The sequence below is a fragment of the Sabethes cyaneus genome, chromosome 2 (assembly GCF_943734655.1).
Source record: "Sabethes cyaneus chromosome 2, idSabCyanKW18_F2, whole genome shotgun sequence".
In the NCBI taxonomy this organism is placed as follows: domain Eukaryota; kingdom Metazoa; phylum Arthropoda; class Insecta; order Diptera; family Culicidae; genus Sabethes; species Sabethes cyaneus.
This window is the reverse complement of record NC_071354.1, coordinates 231137863-231153905: the sequence shown is the minus strand read 5'-3', so window position 1 is coordinate 231153905 and position 16043 is coordinate 231137863. Positions and strand designations below refer to the sequence as shown.

Genomic DNA, 16043 nt, shown 5'->3' with positions numbered 1-16043 from the left:
GCTCCGTCGCCATGAGCCTCTGGGTCTGCCTCTTCTACGCTGTCCTTGTGGATTCCAGTCGAGTGCTGCTCTGCAAACCTCGTTCGCTCCTTTCCTCAAGGTGTGTCCGATCCACTTCCACCTACGCTCACGAATTTCTGTGGCTATCGGCCGTTGATGACACCGACGATGGAGTTCCTCATTGGATATCCAATTATCAGGCCACCAGGCACGAATAATATATCGCAGGCACCGGTTAATGAATACCTGCAGTTTTTGCGTTGTCTCCGCTGAGACGCACCACGTTTCGCAGGCATACAGCAGTACGGATTTAACGTTTGAATTAAAGATTCGGGTTTTCGTACGTAGAGTGATCTGGTTTGAGCGCCAAATGTTTCGCAGACCTGCAAAGGCACCCCTGGCCTTCCTGATCCGTGTGGCTATATCAGTCTTGGTACCACCATCGGGCGTTGTTTGGCTACCAAGATATTGAAAGACGGCTACCTGCTCAACTTGTTGTCCCGCTACTGTAAAGTTGGTTGAATTGTCAGTGTTCACTACCATAGACTTAGTTTTCGCTACATTGACTGTGAGACCTGCTGTCTGGGAGCTCTCGGAGAGGTCGTCTAACTTGCTCTGCATATCGTTTCGGCGTTGTGCGAGCAAGACAATGTCGTCGGCTAGGTCGAGGTCATTTTGTTGGAACGGTTAACAAAAACAGGATGACGATTGCGGATGATAGACATGTAACCGTTGGTTACAGTAGAGATTTCAGCTTCACCAAAATTATAACGTTGTCCAGAGTTTATTCCTACATTTTAAGTCGACCTCTGAGCAAACTTTAAAAATAAAGAGTGATAGCCCTCTAAGTCATTTGGACGGAGAGGTTACTCACAGACGAAAGTTTTCTCATATACAGATGTGTAGTAAGGGCTGTAGTTAGGCTGGTAAACGGCTGAGTAATGCGTACCATCGTTGCTTTGCGCACTGGGCACAAAATAGACCCCACAGAGGTCCACAGCCTCTTACCCAGCAACTCCTACCCCTACTTCCTCGTGGTACCTACCGGGATACGAGCAACCTCGGTGGAGATCGGGTAACCAACCTCGATGGAAGCCAAGCTCGTCTGCTAACAGGGGTGGAGGGCTCTTTCAAACTAGGTTGGCCCTCCGGCGATACTGTGGAGTTGGTTGAGGGCTAAAAAATCAAAGCAATGGACTCCGTAAGTAATAACACAGACAAACAGACGAGACACTCGCGATAATTCCATCGTCCAATCAAAAACCACTCATTTTTCAAAAAAAAGTATGTTTCGCAACATGGCCACACCGGGGCGCGCGAGTGTTGCTTGAGTTTTCAGTATAAAACCATTCAAATGTACAAAACCCTACAGCATAAAACCCTGAAAATGCAAGCTACTCCGCAACATGCATAACAGAGGGTGCTAGTGTGCAAGAAAAATGTGCAGGACGATGGTTTTCTTCTAAGTGTCATGTCAGTTCGTCAGTGGTAATAATAACTCTAATCGGAATAATCGGCAAAGACCCAGGCGGCGAAAACGGACTAACGATTGAAAATTAGGACCATGGTACTGTCGGTCTCTAAGTTTCCTCGGAAGAACCCATGTGCTTTCGAAAGAAGTGTAGAGCCGCAAGTTCGAAATCGTAACGCTGCAGGAGATATGCTGGAAAGGAACGATGGTACGTACGTATAGAGATGGTCATACCATCTACCAGAACTGCAGCAATACACACGAGCTGGGCACAGCTTTTATAGTGATGGGCGAGATGCAGAAGCGTAGTGGTCGATCAACCCTCAGTTATGCAGATTTAGAATCAAGGGCCGATTCTTTAATATTAGTATAATTAACATGCACAGCCCTCACCTCGAAAGTACCGATGATGACAAAGACGAATTTTACGCGCAGCTGGAGCGTGAATACGGCCGCTGCGCAAGACGTGATGTCAAAATTGTCATCGGGGACTGTAATGCTCAGGTTGGTCAGTAAGAGGTTTTCAAACCGGTGATTGGTTCAATGGACAGCCGCAAACGAACGAAAACGGCCTGAGACTTGTCGACTTCGCCGCCTCCAAGAACATGGTCATACGTAGTACCTTCTTCCAGCATAACCTCTACCATCGGTACACCTGGAGATCACCCAACCAGACAGAATCACAAATCGACCACGTTCTGATAGATGGTCGGCACTTTTCAGACATTCAGATGAGCTGGATGAAACCTCTCTTAAGGACTGTTGAAATGCCGTTAAAACAGCCATGGCTAGCGTAGCGAAGGACGTCGTAGGCCGTATGGCACCAAATCGACGTAACGAATGGTTTGACGAGGAATGCCGACCAAGAAATGGCTTGTTCGATACAGAGGTAGGGTACGGGTGGGTATTTCCAGCCCATTAAGCGGTAGCCTGAACAATATTCAGGAACTATGTTGAAACTATATTTATTCGAGACAATTTTTTTATACCAGTTGATAGAATAATACTTACTGAATATCGGCGTGTATTTTGGTCTTAATAAAACGCTACTGAGTTGGAGTTATAGTCGCGAGAAATGATGAAGTCGCTGCGGCTAAATTGAGCCCATTTTCTATAGTGGTGTCTGTGTTTTTTAAATCCGACAGGGCGAAATAGCTAGCACAGCGAATAAATGCTTTTCAAAAACAGATCAAAAAAGACAAGAAAAGAGAGACCGAAGGATAACTTCTCGCTATACACCAAATCAAGGTGACGTCATCTGGCAGATACTGGCGCCCTTGTTTACAAACAGACCGCAGAGTCCAAAAAAGTTTCAGCTGTTAAACGGCATGTTTGTTGTTTTAAACAGCATTAGGATAAATTAAAAACGCCATTATGCCTTTAAAATATTAAAACACGCTACATTCGCTATAAACGGAAAAAAAATTCCAAAATGTAAACGAGGGCGCCAGTATCTGTCAATTGACGGTATGATGATTTGGTCTATTGCCTACATTCCGGGCTCATTGAAGATAATTATGTCGAATTTGTTTATTCAATCCGGATTGGAACTGGATGAACTTTTTGTGTTCATTTGCTCCTATCTGACAGATAAAATTCATCCAGTTTCAACCCGGATTGAATAAACAAATTCGACATTAGTTTTGCAGTGACAACAGCTTGCTGCTGGCGCTAGTGTATCCTTGAATCGTTCATATACAGTAGCGCCAGTTCACTCAAATACCAGATATGTCACCACATATATTGGTAGTAATGTAAATCACGCACCATATGCTGGATTTAAAAACAAAATGCTGCTTATGGCTAGTGAATGAAAATTGATTTATATTTTCATATCAGAGGGGAATTTTTGTGTTCTTCCGTGATAAAAAGAAGTAGAATTGTTCTGTGATAGCATATTCACAGTTGTTTAGTTTCTAGAATAAGTAAACGTGATCATAATTGTGTGTTTTCTAAACCATCATCAACCCTCCTGTACCCTACGTGCAGCAGAGAAAGAAAAACCCATCGACGTCGTAAGCGTGAGTACCTACAGGTAAGTGAGTTGAAATAATGAAATAGGTAAAACGGGACAGCAAACGGATGGGATAAGACCGATATACCGGTAGGCAGGTAATTTAGTTTAGGTAACTATGGGTAAGTTTAGGTAATATAGGTAAAGATTTTAAAAATCCTGGCAACTATATATATGTCCGTCTCTGCATATACGGCCACAAAGCTCGAGAAGGCTAATCGTTCAACTTAGTTTTTTTCTGGTCGATAGAACTGCGAAAAGTTTTAATTGTTGGCTAATTCAGTATTATTAGTATTATTACAAGTGGTTTGCTGGCATTGTTGGTGAAATAGTTTTGAGTTATCGTGGCTTATAGGAAAAAAAACAAAGCCGAGTATCAAAATGACAGACAAAATCGGAATGAGTCTGGAAGAAATCATCGAATCACAGCGTGGCGGTAATCGTGGAGGAGGCTCTCGTTCCGGCGAAAGAGACGGACCAAGACCAAGTCGTACACATAACAGAACATCTGGTGGCGGACAACCACATTCGAATCGTGGTCCCTCAGCTGGTGGCGGCGGTGTCCTAATGGGACGCAACCGAGGCGGAATTCAACGTTCGAAAAACACACGAGGCGATGTAAACAGCGCTTGGAAGCATGCCAGCGCTCTGAAGCATGACTTGCGAGATCGTCTTTTGGCGGCAGCCGAACTTAGAATAGGAGGACCTGTCGGACAGGGCAACACCAAGCTGATGGTATCAAACCTGGACTTCAGCGTATCAGAGTCTGACATAAACGAACTGTTTGCAGATTGTGGACCATTAAAAAGCGCATCAATGCATTATGATCGATCGGGTAGATCACTGGGCACAGCAGACGTTGTGTTCGAACGTCGGGTTGACGCAATAAAAGCAATGAAACAGTACAATGGAGTTCCGTTGGATGGACGGCCGATGAGCATACAACTAGCGACCTCGGATATCCCATCACCTCGCGTGCCTCGGCTGGATGGCGGAAGTGCTCCTACTCGTTCACCACGCAGAAAGGTTAGCAGTGGACCGTCAAGAGGAGGCAACCGAACGAACCATCGAGCTAGAGTTCCCCGCCAGCAGCAACGGAAAAAAACAATAACAGTGGAGGAATTAGATGCTGAACTAGATGCGTACGCTAGAGATGTTAGCCCTTAAGATCTTAGCCATGCCGTGCACATTAAGTAAAACCTGTTGATCTCTTACCTACATGTAAAAAATAAAACTATAAATATTTTTAATGATTTTCTTTTTTTTATTGCGGTTTGGAAACACATCCTAGAAATAGAGTATTTTTTCCATACCAGTCCACCATAGCGTACAACTATCGAATGATTGGGATTTTGGCCGTTCAGTCATTAAATCTGTTGACGTTACATTTTCGTCGTACTGTCGTCCGGCATCCATACGACGTGTCCGGCCCACCGTAGCCTGCTAACTTTCGCTAGATGTACGATGGGAGTCTCCCCAAGCAGTGCCTGTAGCTCGTGATTCATACGCCTCCGCTTTCAGTTTGTACTCCGCCAAATATCGTCCGCAGCACTTTCCGCTCGAACACGGCAAGGGTGCGTATGTCCTCCGTGAGCAGCGTCACGGCTTCAAGTCCATAAAGAACTACCGGTCTTCGTGCGGTGGCGTACGCTTCCTGATCATAGCGTTTTACGAAGGGCAAAGTAGGCCCGATTTCCCGCTTGGATGCGCCGCTGGATCTCCTTACTAGTATTGTTGTCCGCGGTCATCAGCGATCCCAAATACACGAATTCCTCTACCACTTCCAGTTCGTCGCCATCAACGGTTACCGTCCGTGGGAGGCGCGCGTTTGTTTCCTTTGAGCCTCTTCCTTTCATGTATTTGGTCTTCGATGCATTTATTTTTAGCCCAATTCTCCTGGACTCCGCTTTCAGTCTGGCGTAGATTCGCAAAGTTCCTGGTTATGATATCGAAGTCATCTGCAAAGCCTAGAAGTTGGCTACCCTTGATAAAAATCGTGCCTCTCGTTTCGATGTCCGCTCGTCGGATCACCCCCAAGTAACAAAGTTCATTTTAAGGTGCACTTGAAGAGGTTTTCAGCATTTTCTTCTTAAAACCGATCATACATCTAATTATTCTACAAAATTGCGATAAAACTCTTATAAAACTAGGGAGGCCCACACTAAAGAAGGTTCTCAAGAATAATTCCAAAGGTCATTTTAAAACCTGTAATTTTTATCGATACCTATTTATAGTGACTTTCAAGAGTCGCTTGAAACTAAAAGAAAACCACCACAAGTGTTGCTGATTTTATGGTTGTCTTCTCTAAGAACGCTTGCAAGACAACATACACTTTTCGCAGCCTTAAAGTTTTTAATTGACTGAGAGCTATAAGAGAAAATAGCATTCACAGATATTACTTTTCCAAAATGGATATAAATGAAAATTGAAAATAAAAATGGTAACAAAAGCGGCAGCTTTCCCGAGCAAGGTTTTAGAGCAAATTGAAAACAAAATTTGATATCTTGATGTAACGGATTTTGAATACTCGGTGTGATTTCATTTAGGTCGACTTAGCGGTTAAAATATCAAAATTGATTGCAAAAATTCCACGCCGTGAAATTAAATTGAATACTACTTTTGCTATCAAAAATATCAAACGGAATACTAATCTTGCTGTCACACAATATTAATAGGAAAGCAGAATTAGTTATCATTGTACTATCATATCATCATCATTTTGCTATCATCATATAATTTGAACCAACCATTTTACTAGAAAAAAATTTAAGTGAAAATAGATTAATTTAAATATTGAAGGTTTATTTACATCATATAAAGAATCTGCCAACACATTTTCTTTCAATAAAAATGAAAGCAAAATGGTAGCAAACTCTGATACATCATAAGTGCCATTTTGAGTTGGTAACAAAACATGTTTTCTAGTTGATATCAACAGCAAAATATGTAATAATTTTGATATACTTTTGTTGTCAATCCTTGCTCGGGTTGTTGCCCATAAATAAAAAAAATTTCATGCCACGCTCAGTTTGTCGATGTTTTGTGACATGAAAGTTATAAAATTTTAACGCGCCGGTTATTTTTGCTAGATTATACAAAAATATAATTAATAAAAAAATTCAATAGTTTCATTAAAAAGTTGATAGCTACCAAATTTTTAACAAATTGCGGCGAAAAGCCTTTTATATGTTCAAACGTTTATTTAAAAAAATAATTCACTTATGGTATTGCAAAACACTATATTTATAAACGCCCATATGCAATTGGCAACAATTTCAAAAGCAGTCAAAACAGTGCTGTTCGCCATTTTTTCAATGGTTTTATCTAAATCAACCAGAAAGCGATTCTTAGACTAATATTTCTTGCACAAGACAAAGAAAACTTTTCCAAGAGGGCAATAAGTTCATCTATACTTGTTGCATTCTTGAAGAAGACAAGCTGCGCTTGCATAAGAATTGTTAGAATTATTTAAGGGAACCAAGCTTTTCGCAACCATTCTAGTATAAACAAAGAAAACGTCAACGACATGTCGATGTTTGTACTGGAGATTCATATACTTCCCCTTAGCGCGATAATTTCAAAGTACAGCAGACATGTTGATTGTCAATATAAATCGATTTTCAAAATTAAAATAGGACTGCACGACAGTTCCATGCGGAAAATTTATTGTACAGAATTTTTTATACACTTTATCGTTATCATTGCTTTTACAAAATACGCTTCAATTGCTTCGATCCTTTCAATCATTTTCCAAACAAAGATACTAACTAGTGATATAGAGGTCATTCAGTTTAAAAAATATAAACAACTCTAAAGGAAACCCGCACCGTCTCCGGCAAAACACAATCGAACCAAATTTATCTAATTACGTACAAATCTACCATTGATAAATCATGCCCAGCACCGCCATTCCCCAGCTCTGCTGCTCTCGTCATTCATTCTGTGACTCCGCTGATTGTTTATATGAGAGTTTTCAAAATATTGGGCCGATTTTTGCTTAGTTTCCGTTTGAAAGATCCATATTTTTTCAATTTTCTCCTGGTTCAGCCATCCGTTTTGACAGATCAGTTATTTACGCTAGAATGTTCTTTCTTAAGAGTATGATTTCTCTTTCAAGAATACACGGTTTTAAGAGGGTTTTATGGCAGTATTGTTGAGATAAACCAATCTTGCAGAAGAATGTCATAAATTTATGTCAAATCTATTGCTAAACTTTAGGGAGCGTCATTTTTAAGCTTAAATCAAGTATCCCTTAAAACTGCTTATAAGGTGAATTACACTTATTGATAATACAGTTTTATGCGTGTTTGTTCAAGTCTCCTTCAGTCATACTTCAGAAATATTAATCAAATAAGATAAAATTCACTTGGGGAAAAGCATTATAAAATCTGATGCACTTAGCAATGCTTTGATAAAACTACTATAAGAACTGAATAAGACCAATTGGCTTTTGGATTGTTACTTGGGACCCCCTCAAGAGCGGTGTTGAACAGCCTGCAGGAAAGACCGTCACCTTGTCTTAACCCTCGTCGCGTCTCGAAGGGACTCAAGAGTATCCCAGAGATGCGTACGAAACACATCACTCGATCCAATGTAGCTCTGATCAGTCGCGTCAGTTTGTCCGGAGAACCGTATTCGTGCATTATCTGCCATAGCTTGTCTCGATCGACTGTATCGTATGCTGCTTTGAAATCAATAAAGATGTGATGCGTGGGCAAGTTGTACTCCCGAAATTCCTGCAAGATCTGTCGGATAGTAAAAATTTCGTCCGTAGTAGCACGAGCCCCCATGAAACCCGCCTGATAATTCCCTACGAAACCTTGTGCTATCGGTGACAACCGGCGTACCAGGATCAACAGGAGTACATTGCAGGCGGCGTTTACCAGCGTAATACCACGATAGTTGCAGCAGTCTATCCGATCATCCTTTTTGTAGATGGGACAAACCACTCCTTCCATCCATTCCTCTGGTAGCTTTTTCTCCTCCCAAATCTTCGAAATAATGTTTAGCCGAAGAGGGCGGCTTTGACGTGTCCGGTATACGGTGGACAGCTTTGAGCGCACATGTACTGCTACTAGGTAATGGTCAGAATCAATATCCGCACCCCGACGTGAGCGTACGTTCGTGATGTTAGAGAAAAAGCGGCCATCTATGAGAACGTGGTCAATTCGGTTCATTGTACGTTGATCAAGTGAACTCCAGGTGGCTTTGTGGATATCCTTGCGCGGAAAAAGGTGCTTCGGTTCACCAGGCCTCGGGAAGCTGCGAAGTTTATACATCGTTGGCCGTTATCGTTTGTGTCGGTGTGCAGGCTATGGGGTCCTACCACCGGTCTATACATCTCTTCCCTACCGACCTGGGCGTTCATATTCCCGATGTCGATCTTGATGTCCCGTGACGAGCAGCTGGCGTACCTTGCCTCCAGCCTTGCGTAGAACGCTTCTTTCTCATCGTCGGGTCTACCTTCGTGCGAGCAGTACACGTTAATGATGCTATAATTGAAGAAACGGTCCTTTATCCTCAATACACACATTCTCTCGTTGATCGTCTTCCAATCTATCACACGATCCTGCATTCCGCCCAACACTACAAAGCGCGCTTCCAGTTCGTTGGTAGCGCCACCGCTCTGGTAAAACTGGGCCTTTCCGCCACGGATCTTCCATACCTTCTCTCCTTTGCGATAGATTTCCTGCAGAGCTACGATGCCGAGTTTGTGGGGGTTCCAGCTGTTCAATCAGCACCCGCTCGCAACCTGCGAACTTTAGCGATCTGCAGTTCCAAGTCCCGAGTTTCTATTCGTCGTCCTTGTTCCGTCGCCTAGGTCGATGCCGAATATTCCGCTCCGAATATGCTTGAATGTTGTTAGTTTAAGTTTAATTTAGGTGTGTAGCCGTACTGGGGCAACACTACCGAGTCTCGCGATTGGGCTGCCATCTTATAGTGCCGAGACTCACTATACCTCCTTCCCGGTTAGTATACGACCTTAGTTTCCACCGGGGTTGGTTACCCGATCTCCGCTAAGGTTGCTCGTATTCCGGCTGGTACCACGAGGAGGTCGGGATCGGAGTTGCTGGATAAGAGGCTAACGACCACTATGGGGTCTATATTCCGCAGTATCCGGCCGTTTACCAATCTGCCACTCACAGCAATATGAGAAATATCACGCCAATTCTGGTGCGGTTTGCGTGTGAGACGGAGTGATCACCAATATTTGTACGCTCACAGATACAAAGGGAAAATAATTGGTAACCATTGCCAGCAGACAGCACAGGAACTTTTGGTTTATTCATTAAATCCATCCAAGAAATGATGGATATTAGAGTGGCTTTACTTACTACGACGGGAATTAGAAATAAACCCTACAAAATTCTCTGCAGGTTCCTGTTTCTCATACTGAGGCCGTTGCAGGGAACCTTTGTTGGCAAAAAGCAGTGCGGTTTTCGAAAGGTACACTCCTTAACGGACCAAATGTTCACCTTGCGACAAGACGGCGATAAATTCCGCAAATTCTCCTTGCAGACTCAACATTTGTTTGTAGACTTTAAGACGGCTTACGTTTCAGTTATACGAAATGGGCTGTGGCGGATTGTGCTTGAACGTGGTTTTCCAACAAAACTGATTAAGCTAATTCGAGCTTGATGGTTCAAAATCAAGAGTCAGGATAGCGGGTGATACATCGGACATGTTTGTGGAGACCTCTTCTGAATTCGGCACGGATTCGATAAGCGGATTGGTGCAGAAAAAATAAAGTGACGCCTAATTTAATAACGTTAATAACGGTTTTGACAGATGTAACGATCATATGATCACAGTAGCCTATGGAAAATGTATGTTGCACAAATACTAATTGATATTACCGTAAATATCGTAAATACTACAACTTGCTGTTCCGATTTATTGTTTCCTTCTCAACCACGTCACAGCCAGGTCAATCCGCATCGCAATACACCAAGGCTATTACCGCTTTAGCACCGCTTCTATACACAAATGCAATAATCACCTAATTTCTAATAGGTGACACTTTAAAACTACCGAATGCTATCGAAAATCGATGATGAAAGTAAGATTACAATGGATGACAGATGCCGTTATGTGTGTAGCACATAAAACGAAAAATTCGCAACGGGTAAGATTAACGATAAGCTCATAAATTTGTTCACAAAAGTACTGTACCGTCATGGATAGTAGAACTTTATTTGGTATGAATCTCTTACATCTATATCCTGTCCTATTCCTTACCCTAATTTTCAATCTTTATGTTTGTGTGTTCCGATATCCAATCCAGATAAGAACTGACTCGAGTGTAAACGGCCGGCAGGCCCTTCTCACAGCCTTCGGTAGATCCAAAGGAAACAATACCAACCTAAAACGAATCATCAATCTTCAACTGTCCAACCAAACTATACCGTCAACCTATAACCACATACCAAAGTAACCTTCCCGTTTAGCTGGGCAGTGAGAGGTCCACCGGAATCCCCTTGGCAGGCATTCCGACCGTGACTTCCGGAAACGCACACATGTGTCTCACGAAGGATATCCTTGAACTCCTGCTTGCATGCTTCGTTCGATATGATGGGGTTGCTGACAAAGCGCAACTCTAGCCGCAAGTTTTCGGAAATTTCGGCAAACTCATCTCCGTTCAAAGCACCCCAACCGGAAACGATTGCATCCACACTTGCCAGGTCTTGCCGGGCTTCCTGCCGGGACGGTAGGCGGACCGGTTGAATCTTGTCTGCAATAATCACACAACACAGTTGTTACATTTCCGCTCAAGGACCGGCCAATATCACAAACATCTACCTGATAACACTAACGTCCTTGGCAAGCGCAAAATTGCGATATCATTCAACACATTAACCGGGTCATAACGAGGATGTACAAGCATATCGTGGAACGTTACCGGAATTTCCACCGCTTTGTCATCGGTTGGAATGCTAATAATGTTCGTCCCAACGACTACCGTCGCATCCAGAGCACCCTTTAAACAATGGGCGGCCGTTAGCACAAAAGTGGCCGCTATAATTGTACCTCCGCAAAGGGTTCCCGATCCATCGGGAAAGTTAATCATGATTGCTGCCTGATAGGGAAACTGCTGCTGGTTGGCAACCGAGCCACCGGCAATCTTGGAACCTCCTCCACCGCCGGGTCCACCGCTGCTGGCGGCAATGTTGGCTTTGACCAGATACTCCGCGTTCGGATAACGAATCCAAAATGTTGACAGTTGAATGCCCGGAGGTTGTGGCGGCATTGGCTTAGCGATGACGCATAGCGGAACTAGAATAAGTGTAAAATAGGCGAGCATTGCGTCGACCGGTGCTTTCTCTTTGGCTTCGAAGGAACTATAACTTACTGTGCCGGTTTGCGCAGATCTTTTTATTGATTGCGAACCACTGGAAATGTTCACCGGTGATGGACATGTCAGATTGAAGTGCGGCGATAAAAAAACGTTGTCTCAAATGTGATTCTTTGCTGAGGAATTTGTTGTGACTGCTTCGCTTAAATTAGGGTTCCCAGCAACGGCGAAAACGGTCCATGTTTTGGTGCGAGGGAATTAGGGAATTAGGAGAATATTTCAGTACTAGTTGAGCCCGAATCTTACGATGCGGAAAATACAAATGTCTGTTCAGAATTCAGAAAACTGCGGATACATTCCATTGGCCAGTGTTTGCGAAGCTGTTTAATCTTTGTATTGGTTCTTTGAGGTTCGGTTTCCGTTTTCTGTTTTCTGTTTTATGTTTCCTGTTTTCTGATTTCTGTTTTCTGTTTTCTGTTTTCTGTTTTCTGTTTTCTGTTTTCTGTTTTCTGTTTTCTGTTTTCTGTTTTCTGTTTTCTGTTTTCTGTTTTCTGTTTTCTGTTTTCTGTTTTCTGTTTTCTGTTTTCTGTTTTCTGTTTTCTGTTTTCTGTTTTCTGTTTTCTGTTTTCTGTTTTCTGTTTTCTGTTTTCTGTTTTCTGTTTTCTGTTTCCTTTTTCCTTTTTCAATTAAGCGTTTTTGATTTTCGATATTTGAGTTTCGATTTTCGACTTTCGATTTTCGGTTTTTGATTTTCAATTTTCAATTCTCGATCCATGAATTTCGACTTTTGATTTGCGATCTTAAATTTTCAATTTTTGTTTTTGATTTTCGATTTACGGCTTTCGATTTTTATTTTTCGATTTTCGATTCTTAATTTTCGATCTTCGATTTTCTATTTTCAATTTTTGATCTTTGATTTTCTATTTTCGGATTTCGATTTTAAATTTCCGATGTTTGATTTTTGATCTTCAATTTCCGATCTTCTACTTCCGAATTTCGCTTTCCGATTTTCAATTTTGGTTTTCGATTTTCGACCATTAATTTTCGATTTTTGATTTTCGATTTTTGAATTTTGATTTTTGATTTTTTATTTTTGATTTTTGACTTTTGATTTTTGTTTTTTGACTTTTGATTTTCGATTTTCGATTTTTGATTTTTGATTTTTGATTTTTGACTTTTGATTTTTGATTTCTGATTTTTGATTTCTGATTTTTGATTTTTGATTTTTGGTTTTTGATTTTTGATTTTTGATTTTTGATTTTTGATTTTTGATTTTTGATTTTTGATTTTTGATTTTTGATTTTTGATTTTTGATTTTTGATTTTTGATTTTTGATTTTTGATTTTTGATTTTTGATTTTTGATTTTTGATTTTTGATTTTTGATTTTTGATTTTTGATTTTTGATTTTTGATTTTTGATTTTTGATTTTTGATTTTTGATTTTTGATTTTTGATTTTTGATTTTTGATTTTTGATTTTTGATTTTTGATTTTTGATTTTTGATTTTTGATTTTTGATTTTTGATTTTTGATTTTTGATTTTTAATTTCCGATTTTTGATTTTTGATCTCCAATTTCCGATCTTCTACTTCCGAATTTCGCTTTCCAATTTTCAATTTTGTTTTTCGATTTTCGACCATCAATTTTTCGATTTTTTATTTTAGATTTTAGATTTTAGATTTTAGATTTTAGATTTTAGATTTTAGATTTTTGATTTTTGATTTTAGATTTTAGATTTTTGATTTTTGATTTTTGATTTTTGATTTTTGATTTTTGATTTTTGATTTTTGATTCTTGATTTTTGATTTTTGATTTTTGATTTTTGATTTTTGATTTTTGATTTTTGATTTTTGATTTTTGATTTTTGATTTTTGATTTTTGATTTTTGATTTTTGATTTTTGATTTTTGATTTTTGATTTTTGATTTTTGATTTTTGATTTTTGATTTTTGATTTTTGATTTTTGATTTTTGATTTTTGATTTTTGATTTTTGATTTTTGATTTTTGATTTTTGATTTTTGATTTTTGATTTTTGATTTTTGATTTTTGATTTTTGATTTTTGATTTTTGATTTTTGATTTTTGATTTTTGATTTTTGATTTTTGATTTTTGATTTTTGATTTTTGATTTTTGATTTTTGATTTTTGATTTTTGATTTTTGATTTTTGATTTTTGATTTTTGATTTTTGATTTTTGATTTTTGATTTTTGATTTTTGATTTTTGATTTTTGATTTTTGATTTTTAATTTCCGATTTTTGATTTTTGATCTCCAATTTCCGATCTTCTACTTCCGAATTTCGCTTTCCAATTTTCAATTTTGTTTTTCGATTTTCGACCATCAATTTTTCGATTTTTTATTTTAGATTTTAGATTTTAGATTTTAGATTTTAGATTTTAGATTTTTGATTTTAGATTTTAGATTTTTGATTTTAGATTTTTGATTTTTGATTTTTGATTTTTGATTTTTGATTTTTGATTTTTGATTTTTGATTTTTGATTTTTGATTTTTGATTTTTGATTTTTGATTTTTGATTTTTGATTTTTGATTTTTGATTTTTGATTTTTGATTTTTGATTTTTGATTTTTGATTTTTGATTTTTGATTTTTGATTTTTGATTTTTGATTTTTGATTTTTGATTTTTGATTTTTGATTTTTGATTTTTGATTTTTGATTTTTGATTTTTGATTTTTGATTTTTGATTTTTGATTTTTGATTTTTGATTTTTGATTTTTGATTTTTGATTTTTGATTTTTGATTTTTGATTTTTGATATTTGATTTTTGATTTTTGATTTTTGATATTTGATTTTTGATTTTCTATTTTTGATTTTTGATTTTCGATTTTTAATTTTCGATTTTTGTTCTTCGATTTTCTATTTTCGATTTTTGATTTTCTATTTTCAATTTTTGATCTTCGATTTTCTATTCTCGGTTTTCGATTTTCAATTTCCAAATTTGATCTTCAATTTTCGATCTTCTACTTCCGAATTTTGCTTTCCAATTTTCAATTTTGGTTTTCGATTTTCGATTTTCGACCATCAATTTTCGATTTTTGATTTTCGATTTTCTATTCTCGATTTTTGATTTTAGATTGTCTATTTTCAGTTGTCGATTTTCAATTTTCGATATTTGATTTCCGATTTTCGATCATCAACTTTTTTAATTTTATTCAACACCGCCTTCGACAAAAAATCGAACAGTTCAGTCGAGCAATCAAATCAAGCAGTCTAATCGACCAGTCCAGTCGAGCAATCTAGTCAACCAGTAGAGCAATCGAGTAGTCCAGCAGTCGACCAGTGAGGTGACTGAGAAAACAACCCATTGCTACGAAAGCATAACGTCCTGTCAAGGACCTGTTTTTAGATACCAATAAGCCTCTTATGACGTTCTGTCAGAGACCTGGTTTTCGGTACAGACAAGCCTCTTATATAAATAGATATTGAAAATAAACTAGACTGCTGTTCTGTATTCTGCGAAATGGATAATTTATTCTCGCGTAACTTTTCAAAAGGACCTAAGTAACAATGAGAGATTCACTTTCGTTTGCCACGACGATTCAAATGCATTTTGAAACATCAGCTTTGCATTATACAGTTGCAACCGTCACTATTTAGCTAAACATTAAGAAAATTTTAGTCAAAATGCGTTTATCTCGCCGTAATAATCAAAATAGAGAGACACCCAAGAGAGTCTCTTAATGTTACTTAGGTCCTTTTGAAAAGTTTCGCGTTAATTGTCCAACTGACAAATCTAAAGGTGCTTGATTTTATTTAAATTTTATGAAGGTTTTATTGCGGCCATTAGCCATCATTTATAGTTTTATTAAATCCGTACGCAATACAAATACGAACGAGCCTTATAAAATACCTATATCTAGCTATGAACCCTTAGTAAAACTTCATAAAATCGTGGTGCGCAAAAGCATTTCTACTCTTAAAATGGTTTTATGGTTGTTGTGAAGAATGAAATTATTTGAAATTAATTAATTCTAACACTGGTTTTATTGCGATTGCGATTACTCAATACAAACAATACAAAATTGACCTTACTAGATTGCTAACTAGAGTTTATTTCTGGAAAAAAGTGCTGTAGATGGCGACCCCATGCAAGCTTGAATGAAGACTTTCTAATCATAGTTTTCGAACAAAACGATTAGCATTCTATAGTATACAGATAAAAAGGCAAAACAATATTGGCATTCTCAGGAGCAGACTTCTCAGTAGAATCTGTAAATTGATCTGTCGAATAACCAAAGTACAGAACTTT

At 38.7% G+C, this 16043-nt stretch overlaps 2 protein-coding genes across 2 annotated transcripts; one reads left to right on the top strand and one right to left on the bottom strand.

Moving 5' to 3' along the window:
* The first annotated feature begins 3866 nt into the window (after positions 1 to 3866).
* Positions 3867 to 4652, top strand: LOC128736768 (THO complex subunit 4-like). Its single transcript, XM_053831254.1, has one exon. It carries the CDS (start codon positions 3867 to 3869, stop codon positions 4650 to 4652), a length of 786 nt encoding a protein of 261 aa, XP_053687229.1.
* Positions 4653 to 10725: 6073 nt separating this feature from the next.
* On the bottom strand, positions 10726 to 11902 carry LOC128736767 (brachyurin-like). The gene is made up of 4 exons (XM_053831253.1): positions 11836 to 11902; positions 11286 to 11759; positions 10913 to 11217; positions 10726 to 10848 (listed from the first exon to the last, which is right to left on the bottom strand). Exons 1-4 carry the CDS (start codon positions 11900 to 11902, stop codon positions 10726 to 10728), a joined length of 969 nt encoding a protein of 322 aa, XP_053687228.1.
* Between the last annotated feature and the right edge of the window lie 4141 nt (positions 11903 to 16043).